Source organism: Aythya marila (genome assembly GCF_965140915.1).
Source record: "Aythya marila genome assembly, chromosome: 20".
Lineage (NCBI taxonomy): Eukaryota > Metazoa > Chordata > Aves > Anseriformes > Anatidae > Aythya > Aythya marila.
Window position 1 is genome coordinate 7,295,388 of NC_139061.1, and position 17,788 is coordinate 7,313,175.

The window sequence follows — 17,788 nt, forward strand, 5'->3', positions numbered from 1 at the left end:
TGAAGCCCTTTAAATACTAAAAATGACAGCTTTTGTAGTTATCTACCCATGCAAATGGCATTAAGCAAAGAACTGTAACAGCCAAAGAGCTCACGAAGGGAGAACTACTTCACCTTCACTTCTCCTTTACTCCCCCTGGAGGGAATCTCACTCCTTTCAAAGGTTTGGCTGCAACATTTTAAGCCATGAAAGTGCTCCCGCTGCTGGACAAGTTACCCAGTTATATACTGAGGTTGCTTATTTTAAGTTTAGATGAAATAATTCTTTTGATGGCTTAGAGGGTAGGAGAAAAAGCTTTCAAGAGGTCTACTGTTGAGACTATGACTACATTACAAAAACACCAGATACCTGTCACCATTAATACTTGTCACCATTCTATCAGATGACTTCCAGTATTTGTTTGGGTTTCAGATATAAGCATTTAATCGAAACAAGTTCTTCCTGAAGCAACTGAAACTGGCACGTACAAGAATGCACGTCTCCATACAAAACAATCCCAATTAAAACGAAAAGAGTAGCACCTCCTGTGATACTCCCACTAACTCACAGAACCCAGCTCAGCTCGTGAGGGCTACAGGGACTTCTTAAAACCAGAGAGCAGAGTGTTTATGAATGTGGCCATCCTTCTCAGAATATTCTGATGTTGGGCCAAACCCTACGGTACAGCACACAACGTCAGCGGGAGATAAGGAGAACACGACCAGGATTTGGTCCCAAAATTCAAGGTCTCCACAAACACCAAGTGCAGCATCACCGTCTTATTCAGAATTGGCTATAGGCAACACATCATCCCTTGGATGCAAACAGCAATTTGGAGAATATACTCACTGGTATCTTTGTGAACTGTTCCCCATGTATAGTTTTTAGTGTGTCATCATTTTTTCCCCATTTCCTGCTGCAGTAGCCCCTTGACTGAGGGCATCACTTAGGTCACAGTTAAATGTAAATATATATATATATATTTTAGGAAGGTACCCATGAGACAGTTACACAAGATTAACAATAGACAGAAAGTTATGTGTGTTTATGCTGGTAAAAAAAAAAATCCAGAATAAAACAAGCAGAACAAAACCCAAATAAACTAAAACACTGGGGAACACTTCACGAAGAACAGCGTCCTTGGAGACTCCCACAAGCCCCAAGTGAGAATCTTACCTTCTGGGCTGGGACCGGCATTCTTCTTCCCCGCTGTCTGCCTCCTGCACACATAGGAGAGGAAAAAAAAAAAAGGGTTAATATGCTTTAACGTAGGCAGAATCCAAAGACTTGCATTTCGCTGGTTTGACTGCAGAAGGCAAAGGAAATCCGCACTGCTTCTGCACGTAGCTGTCACTACCCAGGAACTCATTTTCTGCTCGGTTGTCACTTGATGTTCACTCACGACCCTTTTAAAAGTCGACCTACAAGAATTTTTGCCAGTGCAGGATTTAGCAGGCATTCACATTTCCTTCCAATGACCCCTGCCAAACATGGCAGGCCAAGAGCCAAACACGTGGCTTAATTCTGGGCAAAAACATTACGTTTTTTAATTATCTTTATATATATCGTATTAATTCGTATTCTGGTGTCAGCAATCAAGTTTAAGAGCCCACAAAACCAGAAAGTAATAAAGCTGCCAGCTAGGAGCTGGGGAGCACAGATAGGCTAGGAAGTGGCAACATGAAATACGACGCTGCTTTAGATGCAAGATTAATACACACAACCTCCAGTGCACTGGGGAATTTCACTAGGCATACCTCCTAAAGCCCAAAGCAAGACCTCGGCAGAGAGATCTCAGCAATTAATTCCTCGTCACAGGGCATTTAAGTATCTGTTGCCAGGCACTGGCTGAAGATGGAGTACAGGATCTGCTTTAAATCAGTGAAACCTTACTGTGTTTATGCGGGCCTGCGGAAAGGAACATATTTTAAAGCATTCCAAGCATTCGGTCGTGCAGGGGCATCCCAAGAAAACCAGAGGTCGGCACAGGGAGCCAAAGGAAGCAAAAGGATGATTTTGTGTCTGGCTGGACACAAGCAGGTGGGTGCAAGAGCCCTCAGGCGTTCTGCCCACAGGGGTGCTACCCACGCCAGCCCTGCTCTCCCATCGACAAGCCAGGTGGGACCGCACGGTCCCCTCCAAGGGGAGCAGCATTTTCTTCCCCTTCAGCTTTCTTTGGGACAGCAACGCAGCGGATGGAGACAGAGAGAAGGCACAGAAGGGATCTGGGCTAGGGGAAGTGTCTGCTCTCCAAGGAGTCAGCGGAGAAGAGGACGAGGAGCTGCACATCCCAGGCCTCTCGCTCATCCCTACCAGTGTGGGCATGCAGCTGCCCGGGCAGGAGAGCCGGTGAAACAACAGGAGAGGGAGCGACTCCGGAACAGACACCTTACCAAAACACACAGGAACTAACAGGTTTAAGCATCAGGCTCAGAAAAGGGGAGGAGTGGAGTAAGTTAAGTTTCTGTAAGAGAACTGTATGAACAGATGCTTTTGCCTGGAAATCTTTTCAGGTATGTTCTTGTGCTTACTGCATGCAAAGCTTGAGTTGAGTTCCTCTGTTCTTCTATTGTTTGCAAAGCTTGTGTTGAGTCTATTCTTCTATTTTGAAGAACAGAACTAGAACAAGGCCATGAAGGAGTTCACTGGGAACCACCTGCAACCACAAACTCAAGCTAAAACCCGCAGACCATCGACAACAAGCAGGAGCTGGCACAAATACCTTTTACTCATCATACCTTAGAATTAGCTCAGCATTTCAGCAACTTGATAAGGAAGCTGGCATGCCCGTCTCTGAAAATGGGAGCCCCAATGCCTTCCACAGACAACAAAAACCAAGCCATAGCGTCATTCAGAAAGGTGCAAAAGCACGGGTGAAAAGCAGCCACCCAGGGAGCAGAGTTTCTCTGCGGGGAGCCAAGCCCTCCTTGCTGCGATGGGATGTCAGCATCCCTCCAGCTGCGTTCAGGGGCTGGCAGGACACTTCTGGATGCTCTCTGGGCTCCAGACCCGAGGCTGGCCTTGCGAAAGAAGAAATCCAACGGCATAAAGTCACTTTCCATTATTCAAGCTTTTGCAATAACCACACTGGCTCAAGACCTATCTGCCTGACTGTTGTCCACGGCTCCAGACACTGGACAGCTGTCCTGGCAATCTGTGCTCCCAGGGCGGCCAGAGTCTCTGTGCACTTCAACTGCTTGCTTAACACCTCAGGGCCAGTGGTTATCCCGTGGACCACGCTACTCACTCTGCACTTTGGTGTATTTTGTCTTGACGGGTGGTAACAGCAGCATGTTAAGTTTGCAGAAGCAAGGTATCGAGCACTTCTAAGAAGTTGGCTCGTGCTTAACTAGCACAAAAGCAGCAAGTATTTGCATTTCTAGAGCAAGCAAAGAAAGTCTAAGTCAGTCCTAAATACTTCACATACCTCCTTTCCTTGCCCTCTTCCCCTAAATTTGTTATCCGAACCACCAGCACTTCCCAGGAGAGTGCATATTTTATTTCTCACCCCAGCACCGGAAAGTGCAGGCACTTCTCAGTGGTTTGGAGCGGAAAATCCGATGGTGAAAAGGGCAGCTCTGATGGCTGAGACCACACGCTCGGTCGGGCAGCCAGCATCGGCACAGAAGCCACAGAGGCCACCTCCTCGGTGCCACACAGCAGTTAGAGCAAACTGGAGTGATGTGCAGAGCTAAACTCACCTCGGGCTGTGCCAGAACAGACAACTATCTGTATGCTGATATCTGGGTTTGAAAACAAAGGTCTGGATTAGCTTGGGCAGACTCTGCACTAGGTTCTGGAGACCTGCCTGCAGAAATGGAGGGATGTGGAGCGTCCTCCACACTCCTCCTTGCTGAGTCTTGCAAGAACTTAGACAGCTTGCGATGCTCTGTTGGGAAGGCTCCTTATCAGAAGTCCTTGCAGAATGTTAAAAGCAAAACAAAACCAGAAGTTGCACACAAGATTTGCAGGATAAGCATTCGCATTTGCAGACCAGTCACTCAAGTACCATCAGCAGGAGAGCCCCACGAGCTGACAAAGACAGCAGCACCACAGCTGTCTTCACTGGCTTTGACCAGCTCTAGGAGCTGGACTCAATGATACTCGTGGGTCCCTTCCAACTTGGGATATTTTGTGATTCTATTGACCAGTTCCCAGCCCCGCACCGTTACTTGGGGTGGCACAACTTGATGCAGCGACCTCACAGCACTAGGATGGCAGTATCAGATGTGGGGGACAATAAGGAAGACACTGGAACCACACGCCCTGCATCCAGGAGGCCAAATCACCTGGGGGCCTTGGCGTGCCAAGTGTCCCAGACAAGATCAGCAAGACAAGAAGCTGGGAGCCGGTGCCAGCCACACGGTTAAATTCCTCTGAACAAATTTGTTGGCTATCTGAAGTCCTTCCGAAAGCACCACTAGCTGTGGGTGTGTGCTACTGCTGGAACTTCTCAGATCCTGCCAGAGCATAGACTCTGATGAATTCCCCATGGGCTGGTGAAAAAGTTGATGAGGGGCATGGAGAGGACATGGAGACACAGACAAGGGAAGAGGTCAGAGCGGGGGGAAGAGCTCTCATACATGCAGGATAGCTGAAGACTTTTTTTTATTTTTTATTTTTTGAGTAAGCCAAAACAGCTCAAGAGCACGTATTTGTCTAGAGAACAAAAACAATTGAAAGAGCACTTGCAATCTCTACCGTGCTGTTCAGGAAGCCCAGCTATGCAAACATTTTCAGTATGGTAATGATAACGAATGGCCATTTCCACATGCCAAAAAAAAAATCAGGTCACAGCAACTGGCAAGCCTGGCACGCCATAACCAGAAGTCCCACAAATGACAGGAGAAGAGCCTGAAATATGCAGCTCGTTAACGTGGCTCCACTCAAAATTCAGCCCTCAAGAGCTCGATGTGGAGGAGGCTAGACACAGCCCAGTCAACCACCATCTGTCTCTGCCGAAGCTCTTACAGGATTTCTTTAATATTAGACATAAATGTAGCAGATTTGTGTCAGGAGCACATCTATGCAGAATAGAGCTGGCTGGCTGTAGACAAGTGTGATTTGAGCAAGAGATGCATCGCCTGGGATGCTATCTGGAGCAGAACTAACCTTCACTTTGAGGATGTCACGAGGCGCTTCTGAGCTCCTCCTCAGCAACGACAGCCATCCCAGTGCATAAAATGCTCCTTTGCTGCATCCCCCTTGTGTCCTGCTATTTACAGGGTGCTGAGATTTGGGTGGCTGAATGCTGCTAACACATCCCTGTGATCACCTTACCCCACTGACCGCCTCCTTTGCACCCGTAACATCTCATGGACAGAAGGCTTTGGGGATGCAAGAAGTCACTTCCAGTGCTCCCGTACCACACATAACCAACCACTGCTACTTCTCCTCTCCCACACCAGCACCCCATAACCACACAGCTGGCCGGCAGCTCTGTGCTGAGCCCCGCACACCCTGCAGTCCTGCAACTGCAAGAGACGCAAAGCCCAAAGTGTCCGGCAAGGTGGAGCTGCAGCGACGAGCCGCAACACTAGAGGGGGAGGCAGGACAGGGCAGGCGATGCCAAGCCATGGCCGAGCGCAGCCTTTACTGGAGGCAGCGGCTCCGACTGACGTGTCTGCTAAAACAACACGCTCCCCGTCACTCGGCCGTGTCAGAAGGCCACGTTGCTGCCAGTGCCCTGCTGCACCAGGGCATGGGTCACGGCCTGTGGTGGATCACGGCCTGTGGTGGATCACGGCCTGCGGTGGATCACGGCCTGTGGTGGATCACGGCCTGCGAGTGCCCCTTTGTGGGGACAGCTCTGAGGAGCAGCTTGCTGGTTGTGGGCAGCTGGGGTTGGCCTCTTCTCACACATAACTAGTGATAGGATCAGAGGGAATGGCCTCAAGTTGTGCCAGGGGAGGTTCAGGTTGGAAATGAGGAGACATTTGTTGTCAGAAGGAGCAGTCAGGTGTTGGGACGGGTGGTGGCGTCACCGTCCCTGAGGGTGTTCAAGGAGAGGTTGGACGAGGTGGTTGGGGACACGGCTTAGTGGGTGATACCGGTGATGGTTGGCCCAGATGATCTTGGAGCTCTTTTCCAAGCTTAATGATTAAAGAATCATTATGATCCTATGCTTGGGCAGCAACCCCAGACCCTACAGCCCGTCACCTGTGGCAGTGGCGAGAGCCTCAGCTCCTCTCCCAACCTGGGCTGCCCACACCCTGCGGCACCCACACCATAATGAAGGGTGAAGGAGATGACAGCATCCATGCAGGAATGTGGAGCCCCCTGATGTGGGACTGCTCCGGCCCCACAGCAGCCTCCGGCCCCAGCCTGCACGGAGGAGGGAGCTGAGCAGCACCGAAAGGCTCCAGAGGGAGTCGTGCCCTGCTTTCCTTGACCAGAAACACAGGCCTCGGGGGAAACGGAAGGAATGAGTCGCATAGCTCTAAACTAGGCCACATATTAAATGCAGTTTAAAGTGGAAGATGAAAAAATTCCATCTCTGCTCCTTTCAGGCCGTGTAGGACAGAATATGCAAAACATTAATCCTGTTTGCGCTTTGATCCGCTGCCAACTATCTGTCATCAAAAGGCTAAGAGAGAAGAGAGAAAATTTTGAGCATTATTCTGTTCCATACAATGGGAGTCACTCCATGTCACGCAAACAATTCTGCTCTTAGAAACCTCCTTTCTGCAGACTGATGCAACGATAAACGAGATTCAGTCTGTGTTATGGACAGGGACTGGAGCTGTCTGCCTGCATTTAACACTGGGAACATCAGAGCAGCTTCTTTTGTTGTACGAGATAGGATTATTAGCATAAGGCATGCATCTAACATTCACAACACTTTTACTAACCAGGGAACATTTCACACAGACTCCTCTTCACACAGACTACACCCTGAAAACACATCTTGCAAACCCTGAAAGTGATTCCAAGGTAATAACTGCTTGCTGCACACAATTTTATGCCAACATACCTGACTGCACAGACAATGCCTGGGAAGTGTTTGTATCAGGAGCGTGAGCACGCCACAGCCATCAAAATCAAGAAAGCACTGACACCCCAAACTGGACAAGGATTAGAGTTTCTGTCACCCTGCAAGCCTCAACATTTTGCTAATAGCTGTAAAGTGCACACTTAAACATTTGCAGAACTTCTCTCCCCTTCTCCATTTTCTAACTCTTGGCTAGGTGTTACTTTTTGTGTGAGCAACTTCATTATTTTCCATCGTTTGGCATGCTTTTATAGAAATCTTCTGCACAGTAACAAACACCACTAGTGAGTGATCCCAAATTCCCTACAGGAAGGCAGACCAAGAACTGGATGTCAAGTTATTCTCGTTTCTTGAAGCTGCTAAATTTCAAAGTCAATAGTATTCTTTTTAAAAACGATCCTTACTAAATCAGCTGAGGTCTTGTGCAAGAGTAAGAGCACAGAAGCTAATTTAAAATGCTGTGAGACAGCCAATTTGAAGCTTTTTCACCTCTCTTAGCGAAGGGCAACCGGCAGCTTCTTATTTATACAACAGAAGCTGAGTTAACATGGATCCCCCCAAACCCGCAGCAAGATGCAGCCGTGCCATCAGAGAGGCTTTTCACTGATCACTGTCAGGCCACTGTCATGTGAACAACTCCAGATTTATAATTAAAGAGCGACCTCCTAGTTCCCTGCCTACCCTTCCCTTGGCTAGATCTCATCCAGTTGTTCAAACATACACAAATGTGTGGATAAATACCCCAGTCTGGTTGAGTATTGCAGAGCGTGCCATTTCTGCAGCCACAGCCTTTCTCCTAACGCAATACCACCAGAGATGTGAGCATCCACTGCACGTTTGGATTCCTTAGGGCTCAGTTCAACTGCTGACACAGACACGGTGACATTACAGCCACCCTGGGGTACCTGAGGTCTGCACAGCTCTGGCATGAGATGCCCAAAGAAGCGACCGAACAGAAGCCCCTAAAGTCAAGGGGACCAGAAGTCACGGATATCACGCAGGAACAAAGCTCAGCACCTTCCAAGATGAAATAAATACTCAACTGATGTCTACTTAGCAGCGTGCCCTGGGTAAGGCTGGTCCTATCAATGATCTCAAATCATCTGCTGGAAGAAAACAGGACAAATGGTTGAGTCAGACTGCCAAATATCTATTACGTATTTCTGTAGCAGAGACTTTCATAGAGTTGTATCAACCTCTTAAATAAACTGTGTTAGCATAAAGCCCACACATGCTGCATTTGCAGCAAGGCTGAAGTGCCAGCAACAACACTCTGGCTGGTAAAAAAGAAACAAGGGCTGACTTGAAAAGCTGGGTCGAGAAAAGGTTCCCTTTTTCTGCTAAAAAGCTGAAGAATGCCCCCAAATTCACCAGCGAGAGCTTCCGGGGCAGCAGGAGGAAGCCAGCTGAACTACAACGGTTTGTTTCCAGCCTGACTTCATCTAGGAGCAGTCACTCAGCACTAAGCAGGGAGATTTGACCACAAAAAAATAAATGGACAGAGTTCACAAGTTCCCCAGCTGCACAGCGAGAACAAAGCCCAGCAGAACCCGCAGCGCTCTGTGCGAACTGACTCAGGGAGCAGACCACGGAGAGCATCGCCCCAGCAGCAGCGTGCGAGCACTCACAGGCACGGGACAGGTCTCAAGGCTGGCTTTAAAACCAGTTCACTTCAGAATCCCTTGATCTCTGGAGAAGGTTAACCTTAGCCATTATTAAAAATGATGAAGCTAATTAATAAAGTCCCCGAGTATGCTCTAGGGAACTAGCTCGTGGCCACCTTTGGAAATACTTACATCTGCCATCAAACTCTTCTCAAAAATAGAAGCTGCTGCCAGGAAGCCTTCAAGTTTGACATTAAAGTTCTTTGGAAAGCTAAGCGGAGCAAACGAGGCCCCAGACGGGAAGGGGAGAGCTACGCAGTGCTTTGCATAGTGTTTTTACCTCTCCAAAGCCGCCGTGCCAGGGGTAACCAAGCAGCTTTCCCCAGCAGTTTCTCCCTCACCCATCACTATTTGCATGAAATAGTTTGAATGAACACTTTTTTCTCCTCGCATTTCTTCTGTGCATTAGGTTCTACGTAAGCAGCAGCTTTCTGCAGCCAGGCTTTCATTCACAGGTTGCCATTCCTTCCAGACTGTTTTCTGCATCGCTTTGCTGTGTCAGTAACCGGTATATTTAGGTCAAAGACACTGTGCTCTCGCTCTAGAAGAAAAATAAAAAGTTCCTTATCAAAGCTTTCATCTTTCCACTGGAGCTAAGGGATTTATGCAAACTTTGTTTAGATTGGACCTCACTGAAAACTGCAGAAATGAAACTCAAAACATTTGAGCACAAGAATGAGAAGCCTCCAACTGGAACAACAAGAGGCAGGATGAGAAATCCAGTGTGACACAGCCGGCTACGCTGCCCTGCGAGAGCAGATTGGAAAGGAGATTACGGTCAATTTCTGCAGCGAAATAAGCTCGCCTGATGGGGAGCACAACAGCTTCTGCTTTAATCACAGAGGCGCACCCAAGGGAAAAAAATAACCCAAACGCTATATATCCACATTAAAACCCTACACTGAAGCAGCGTTACACATGGCTTCTCTCTAAAAACTGTAGTGGCGTATCAGTCGGCACCATCTAGAGAGGTACAGACACTAAGAACCAAAATCTGTCGTCTCCCCGAATAGATCTTTCCTCTAACATTAGCTGGCCTTTCAACACAGTGCACGTATGACAGTAAAGACTGGTATTTAACGTAATCATGATTCTCTGCTAAATTCAATGCTTCCCAGAACCTTGAAGGTATCTGCTTACTCTCCTTTCAGGCAAAGATAATGAAATTGTCCATTGGAAATCTTTAAATCTTCAGGCATTCATTTCCCCACAGCAGTAACAACTGCTTACGGTGATGGGACGAGCGCGAGAAAACTCATCTGCTGTATAAACACGGGCGCTAGAACTCCAGTTTTCATACCAGGGATCGTTGCTGATGTCACAGGTGTAGTTTGGTTAAGACCAAGTCAAAAACATGCACACATACACTGCTGGATCCCAGGTGGGACTTCTAGAGATCCCCGACATCTCCGAGGTCTTGGCCACAGGGCCCCTTTCCTGCTGGGAGAGGCAAAGGCAGCGAGAACAAAACAGGGCTGAGGAAGCTGGGGAGGCAAACCAGCCGGTAAGGAGCTGTACGAGGAGAAGCTGGAGACCTGGGACTGCAGCCGAGATCTTCTATAATTCATGAGCAGTACTCTCACACGTTACAAGGGACAAGGATGTAGAGCAGACGTGGCTGATGCACACCACCAGCTTCTGGTTTAAGCCACCAAAGTTGCGTTTCCCATTGAAATGGATAAACATGAAATGGGCTTTCATAGAAAGGGAAATATTTGGGTTTTGCTCCTAAACCCAAAGGGCTATTTTAAGAGGAGGAGGAGGGTGGAAGGAAGGGAGGTACACTGCAAAGGGAAGGGTCTTTGTCTTGCAATCAGCCATCTTCCTGTTAGCATCAAGTTTACGAATAACAATAAGTTTGGGTTGTTTTCTTTTTTTTTTTTCTTCTTTTTGCACACAGGTGCACGCTCACAGCAGCCCCATCTGTATCCCACTGCAGTTACCTACAGCAAAAACCAGGGAGCTATTCCGGGGCTCTGTGCAGGCACAGTTCAGCGCCAGAGCTTTGACTTTTCCTTTAATCATCAGGTCACCAAAGCACTGCTGATCCACCTGCATCATATGAAATACTGCATTATTGCTGTGCTGGGACGGGAGGGGAGCTATCTGGATACTGGCCCCGTTTGTGCCCTGTGCCCACCCTGTGCAGCTGTGCCAGCACAGCTCCGACTCGTGGGCAGGTTTGTCATTTCCACTGCTTGCCATGCGGACAGAAGCACACGCAGCCATCTCTAAAGCATGTTTAATTTGAATCTTCACCCCATAAAATCTCAGGAGTACAAGCCTAAACCCAAGCAGTGGCTGTAACACGTGCGCATCTCTCTCCCTGCCAGCAGGCAGAGAGCCTCTCACCCACTCGGCTCCTGTGAGATCCAATCCCTCCCAGCTGCGGCCAAATCCCCCCTTGACGTAAGGAGCAGACGACGCAGGGGATGAATTGGGAGCAGCACAGATATCTTCATGACCTACCCAACTACGAGGCCCTGGGCCTCTTGCATCAAGCATTAGAAGATGATTTTCTGGATGAAAAAAAAAAATCTGCACGTGGGAAGTTATTTAAGACTTAAGAAGGTGAAATACAGGCTCAAAAGGAAGCAGAGCAACACTCTATGTTTTTAATTCCATGATGCTCGACCTCTAAAAAGCAATACGGGCGGGAGGGGAGGAGGGCAGGAGGTCAGCCCTGTTTGAAATTGTCAGCTCTTAGTGGTGGTTGATCTGAAATGGTGCTCAGCGGCGCGATTACAAGTGTTGATTGTTACCTGGCATTCGTGAGAAGCAAAAAAACAAAGCACAAACGGGGGTATCCAAGCAAGAACATCGCGCGGCGTGCCTGGATGCAGCAGCATCTGCGCTGCCTCTCACAGACGGCCGCGGCGTGCCGTGGGACTCGAGCAGAGCACAGCGGGAGAGCAGGAGCAGGAGGCTGGCAGAGGTTTCCCAGCAGGAGGTTAGGCTCTGTATCAGCGGAGGAAGCGGCAGGGAAGTCTCTTCACCCCTAGACTCGGCTTGGGAAAGGAAAAAAAGCAGCTCTTTTGGGCAAAACTTTGAAAGGAATGGCAGGGACAGCTGTCTGGATGTGCAGGACACAAAGCGGAGCCTTTGGAGGGCAGGCAAGGGCTGCAGATCCCCCCTGGCACACCCCTCGCTCCCATCCTTCAGCCCCCGGGAGCAGAACAGCCCCCGGCTGCCCACTCCCACGAGACCACCGCTGCTAAAACCGGCACACAGCAGCTACAAAATACCCAGAATCGGTTATTTAAAAAGAAAAAAGAAGAAAAAAGCACAAACCCAGGCATTAATGCCATGCTGTTGGAACCCGAGCCAACACGCCGAGCTGTTTTATTGCCTGATCCAAGCGGGTTTGTGCGCTCTCATGGGGCATTTCCCCACAGCACGGCTCTGCCTACGCTCGGCCAGCCCCGCGTGCCTTCCCCACTGGTGGGGGGGACCAAAACCAAGGCAGCAAATACAAAAATACAACAGCACCTCCTCCAGCAGGGGTGAAAGAGAAAGGAATGAAGCTGAGGAGTGAGAGAAGGCTTTCTGGAGCGGTAAGATGCGAGCAGAGCTGAGTTGCATAATGACGGCCCCTTGACTTTTGTTATTTCTCCCAGCCAGCTCCTCCAAAAATCTATTTGTTATTGTTTATTTGGGTACCAGTCCAAATTGCTGTGGGAGGAAAGAGATTAAAAACAAAAAAAAAAAAGGAAATGCTGTCCAGCTATTCCAGCACTGCAGCCATCCAGTACTCTTCGTCTGTTAACGAACCAGTGCCCTGCTTATTGCAACACTCGTGCACACAGCCTGGAAGTTCAACAGGAGAAGAACAGATCTTAACGAGACTCCAGCAGAGCAGCTCTGGCAGTGTTTCTCCTCGGGCAGGATCACTGTGCCCCTGCTGATTTACCCACAGCTCGGTCCAGACCCGCAGTTTTGCCCCACATCTGTCCCCAGAGAGAGGTGGCAGCAGCACTCCTGAAATGTAAATCTCTGTGAAACATCTTACTGCCATAAAGGCCGGGCTGTGTCAAAAGCTGGGAGCAGCCATCCGTCCTCCTGGGATGGAAAAGAAGTCACGTTCCTGCAGGTTACAGGAAAAAGCCCTTTCTGACCCGGAAAGCAGCGCTCTGTTGGGTTATTTTCCCCTCCTGGGCCGTAAATGTCACTGCCAGCGGGTACAGCCTGGCCTTGGTGGGTACAGTCCGACGTTTTGGCCAGGTTCTTGCTTTCACACAGCCACCTCCAGGCTAAATTTTGGCACACGCCTGGCTTTGCCCGACCCCTGAAGTTCCCAGCCCTACAGCCGCGTGGCCCTGCGGTGCTCGGCTGCGTAATCCCAGCTCCTTCCCACCATCTGTTCCCCCCTCGGCAGCCCGGCCATCAGAGACGATGCTGCAGCTCGTGTCTCCCTAGTAACAGGGTTTTGTCGATCCTTCCCCGTCTTCCTACCAATCCTGCCATCTACCAGGATTTTCCCTGCAGGGGATGCGGAACAGCATTGGTGGAAAAAATGTAAGGGATGACAAACACTTCAGGGCAGGCATAGAGGGGGTGAGAGCAGTGCATGGGGTTAGGAGGGCTAAAAGCATCCTGAACCCAGGTGTTCTCATTGTATTGGAGTAAGACACCAACACACCTTCCGTGAGCCAGGTCTGGGATCTCACCTGAGCACTCAGCGCTTCCACGGCTCCTCTTACAAAGGTGCCAACTATGTAGAGCCTTGAATTGATACACAAGTCTTAAGAAAAACACCCTACACGTCCCCAGCATCCCTAATACCATCTACTGTATCACCTCCAAGGCTAAAAACGCCGCCACTCTCACCGTGCAGCTGGGGAAGGGCTGTATCTCCAGCCTAGGGACTGGCTCTCTCACTGCAGGTTTTCTGTCGGTGACTGCTGGCTGCCTTCAGTTCCTTAATCCTTAAATCCCTACACTCTCTTCTGGAGGTTAATCCAGTTAAAGCTGTCCCCTCCCTTTGGCCGGGGCTCTGCAGAAATGACCACCTGAGGGGCAGAGCTGCCGAAGCCAACGCTCAGGGTACGGCACCTCCCAGAACCAGGACACAGCATGGGATAAGTGCTCATTGCTGGTGCCAGACAAAGAAATGAAGATCAGGCAGCAGAACTTGCCTTCGAGGTCGTCTCTAAATAAGATGGCTACATGGCATTGCTGTGTCTGGGAAAGCAACCACAACCAGCAGCACGAGATCAGTTTCTTCAGGCAGGCCACGCGGATCCTGCCCCAGTGCCCATGCCGTGCATCTTCTTCTCCTTGTGAAGCTGGCCCAGAGACCCTGGAGCAGTGCGTGTAGCTGAGGAGCTGTCAGAGAAAACTGCTGCACATGGGCTCCCCGCTGCTTGCCAAGCTCTTCAGGCTATGCACTAGAGCCAGCCCTGGGACCATGAGCTCTTTGTGTCCCTGGTCATTCACAACGCCGAGAAACACAAGCCTGGTTTCGAGGACTGTTTGTCAGCCTCGTCCTTCCCAGATCCTCAGTCTCGGGATGGGGATGAGCAAGCCCTGCAGCGTGGCTGCCTGCCGGGGAGCCAGCAGGAGCTGTGTTCTGCTCCCCGGAGGGGAAGCAGCTACCCAGAGACAGGCAGGTGCAGGGAAAGGGGACGAAGCGAGGGGCAAGCCTCCCGTGCGGCTGGGATCCGTAGCACATTGCTGACTCCACTCACCCAGATACGGAGAGCCGCTGCTCGGTCTCTGGAGCATATTTAAACGCTCCTTCTGAATGGCCGATTAGTCAGAAGTGGAATGTTGCTGCATTCATGGAAGAGCTATTTTAGGATTACATTATGCGCTCTGCTTCCATTAATAGGTACACTCAGAAAAAAAAAAAAGCCGAGGCGCTACACCCAGCGCTGCGCTCGCCTCAGCAGCCTCGAGTGCTGCAAGCACAGACAGCCAGGGCAGGCCGAGGACAGCCGGGTCCTGCTACTGACAGACCACATTTTTCTTCACCCTTCCAGGGATCACCTGCTCATTAGGCGTGCCAAATCCTCGTGGAACAAGCCAAATTGTTCACCAGCCACCCCCTTCACAGGCCTGTCAGCCTGCGTCTTGCAGAGATGGAACATCGCCGTAGTGCCTCCAGCTGAAGGAAGTTAACCACACCAGGGCAGCATCTCCCGTGTCCCGGGGCTCTGGCTGACCCAAACGCTCTCGTTCCAGGCTCCAGTTGTCCTGCCAGTGTAGCCCACGTTCGCCAGCACTACTGGGGCTCACCTGCACCCTGTCGGTACTGCTGGGTCCCCTTCCTCGAGTCCCACGGTTCTTTGTCAAGCTGAAACTCACTGCAAGGTGTTTTGGAGCGAGTCGAGAACTTTCTGGTTTCTTCAGCTAGCAAAGCTCAAATTCTTGATTGCTGTCAAGGGTTTAAGAAAGCCAAAGCCTGGTGACTTTTAGGAAAATTCACACTTGCGTTTGGCCCAGAAGAGCTGTGCGATGCAGAACGAGCAGATCAAAACAGTTTGGTCAAAACCCAACCAACCACCAACAAAACAAACCCAACCCCCCAAACAACCGCACCCTTTGTTTCTTAAAAAAGCTTAAAAACGTGTAGGCGTATACATGGTGTTGGTCACCAGATGAGGAGACCAACAGAGCTGCAACTTCTCTTCCAAGGCTCACAGCCACATCTGTACCACACATGGATCTAAGGCAGAAAGATTCAGCAACCTGCTGCTAACACACTCTACCCATACGCTATATGCTAACAGCTCTTCAAACCCCTTCGTCTTCTCTCCTCCATGTATTGGGACTGCTGCTGCATCTATAAAGCCACACGCAGTGACCTGGCTGCTGTGACATCCCAATTTCTTCCATCCCCTCACGTGTGAGCTGCAATATCAGGGTTAGATCCACGGGAGAGCTGGGGAGGAGCTAAGGAAGGAAGCATGAATGCAAGCACTTGGCAAAACACCACAGATAAGTTGCATGCCAATGCCACAAATGACGTTATTCTTATTTCAAAAAAATAAAAATAAATCAATAATCTTAACACGGGGCAGGTTCAGGATGAAGATCAGCTTTCTGTCAGTCTTGCTTTTGCTGGCAGATTTATACAGAGGGGTTTGAAGACCAAAGGCAGCAGAATCCAAAAGGTGCATGTATAATAAATCTCATTAAAGCCAGAACAGGTTAGCCCTCTGATGAACTTAAGCTGCAGATCCTTCTAATGCGCTTGAAGAAAGCTTGGCTGACCGGCCAAAGGAGGAGGATTCCCTCAGCTCACACATCCACATCTACTGAGCCCAGTGGAAATACGGTGAGCTGCGCAGGATGAGCTGAGTTCTGGTGGCTGTTTTTTTTTTTTAATGTAAGCGTGAAGAACAAACAAAAATCCTGAAGTCTGATGCAACAGGTAGTAGAGGCAGAACACAGAACACAGAACCCCACAGCAGTCACAGCACATACAGAATCCCAGAACAAAGCAGATCATTCGCAGCTTTCTCACTTGAAGCACGCTCCCCAAAAGTTAGGGGCTCTCTGAGCAAGATGTCAAGGCACTTCTTTTTACCAAAGCATGCTTTTTTTTTTCCTTTTTTTTTTTTTTTTTTTTTTAATAGAGGATGGGGGGGTGGGAAGCAACACAACTTCCAACGCACAAAACATTTCTGTGAAAATACAGAAGAGTTAGGTTAACGTAATCCAGGGTTCTCTAATGAACAAAGTCACAAATTAAGCAGTCTGAGAATTCCTAGTAGCCTGGCTATGACACAGCCACCCCCCCCCCTTCACTACTTAGCTCAAAATGCAAGAGCAACAAGAACACATGGTGCAGCCTGCGCTGGTACGGGCAAATACACGGCTGGAGTCACAGGAGCACATTCTTGGGGGCTCATGAACCATCACATGACGGGTATCACAAGGAGCCAATTTACTAAATACAATTTCAACTCGTGGAAGTTACAAATAATAATAAAAGCCATTATGGAATTCCCTTGGGAAGGGGGGAGCTGCGCTTGAAAAGCAAGCAGCAAACAGCAAAATAACGATCGGTTCTTGTGCTGTCAGAAACTTCAGATTCAGAATGCTAAACACATAAGCTAATATTGGGTAAAAGTCCCTAATAAATACATGCTTCTAGTTACACAACTTACAGCCAGTAAAAAGCCTACCAGCCGTCACTGAAGACCTTAGCAATGAGCCTCCCAAGCACGTACAAACTTTTGTATTAAGTTGTACAGACCTGAGCCCGAATGTTTCTGATCCTGTGTGTCTGACAGCCAGCACGCCGCTCGTTTGCTATAAAGCTGAGTGACTTTTTTAATAACTCAAACCAAGAGGACGTGCAACGCGCAGTCCTTCGACTGCCAAGACGCACTGACAGCTATTCAGAATATACTCACTGCTTCTAACTCCAACCACACAAATGAAAACAAAGGCAGAACTGCGTCTCAAGAAGAAGACAATAACAAATCAATTTTCACACTTGCACTATTTGTATTGATTTCTGTACCAGGACAAAGGAACCTGCTTTTTATTTCATAAGAGCCACCTCCATATGAGATCTCAAAGCTGCATTAACATTTGATCTTGCCGTTTTCATTAAGGATTGGCCCAATCCCAGAGCAGTGCTCCACATTCAGGGATCCCAAAGGCTCCTGACTGTATAAAAGGTTCTGATGATGCACGGGGTCACTATCAAGCAGATCGCTCCAGACTCATCCTCGGGATTAAGTCATCTCTATTTATGAGCCCTGATGCGATGATCTGTCTATTACAGAGCCTAAGTGCTGCGTGAAAGCCTCTTCAAGGCCTTCGCCATCTGTGAATTACATTATTAACAATGGCACGAACTTCCTAAGAGCATCTGGTTCTCTCCCCACCCCCCCAAACCGCTGGAAAATTGCCCTTCAGCATCCAAACAGGCTCGGCTCGGCCGCCCGCCTGCCCTCCGAGCGCGGAGGGAGGACGGGGCTCAGCTCCCCGCTCCCACGCCCTCCGCGTACTCTGAACGACTCCTGCTGTTGTTAAGTTAAAGAGAAACTAAAACAACCCAGACACGTGTGCCACAGGCACTCGATTGGGAAAAGCCTGGGTTTATTTCGTCATTTTGCAGTCCTAAGGGTGATCCTGGCTGCTGCAGTGCTATCAGGAGCTGGCAGCAGCCAGCACGCCGCCCTGAACAGCCACTGCT

General features: G+C 49.3%; 1 protein-coding gene across 2 annotated transcripts in view; it reads right to left on the reverse strand.

Moving 5' to 3' along the window:
* The window catches only part of SSH2 (slingshot protein phosphatase 2), an 89,106-nt gene that overhangs the window by 56,762 nt on the left and 14,556 nt on the right, over nt 1-17,788 (reverse strand). For both annotated transcript variants that reach the window (XM_082776503.1, XM_082776502.1), the window contains one exon: nt 1,156-1,199. In XM_082776503.1, coding sequence (XP_082632629.1) covers nt 1,156-1,199 — 44 coding nt within the window. The remainder of the gene's footprint in view (nt 1-1,155; nt 1,200-17,788) is intronic.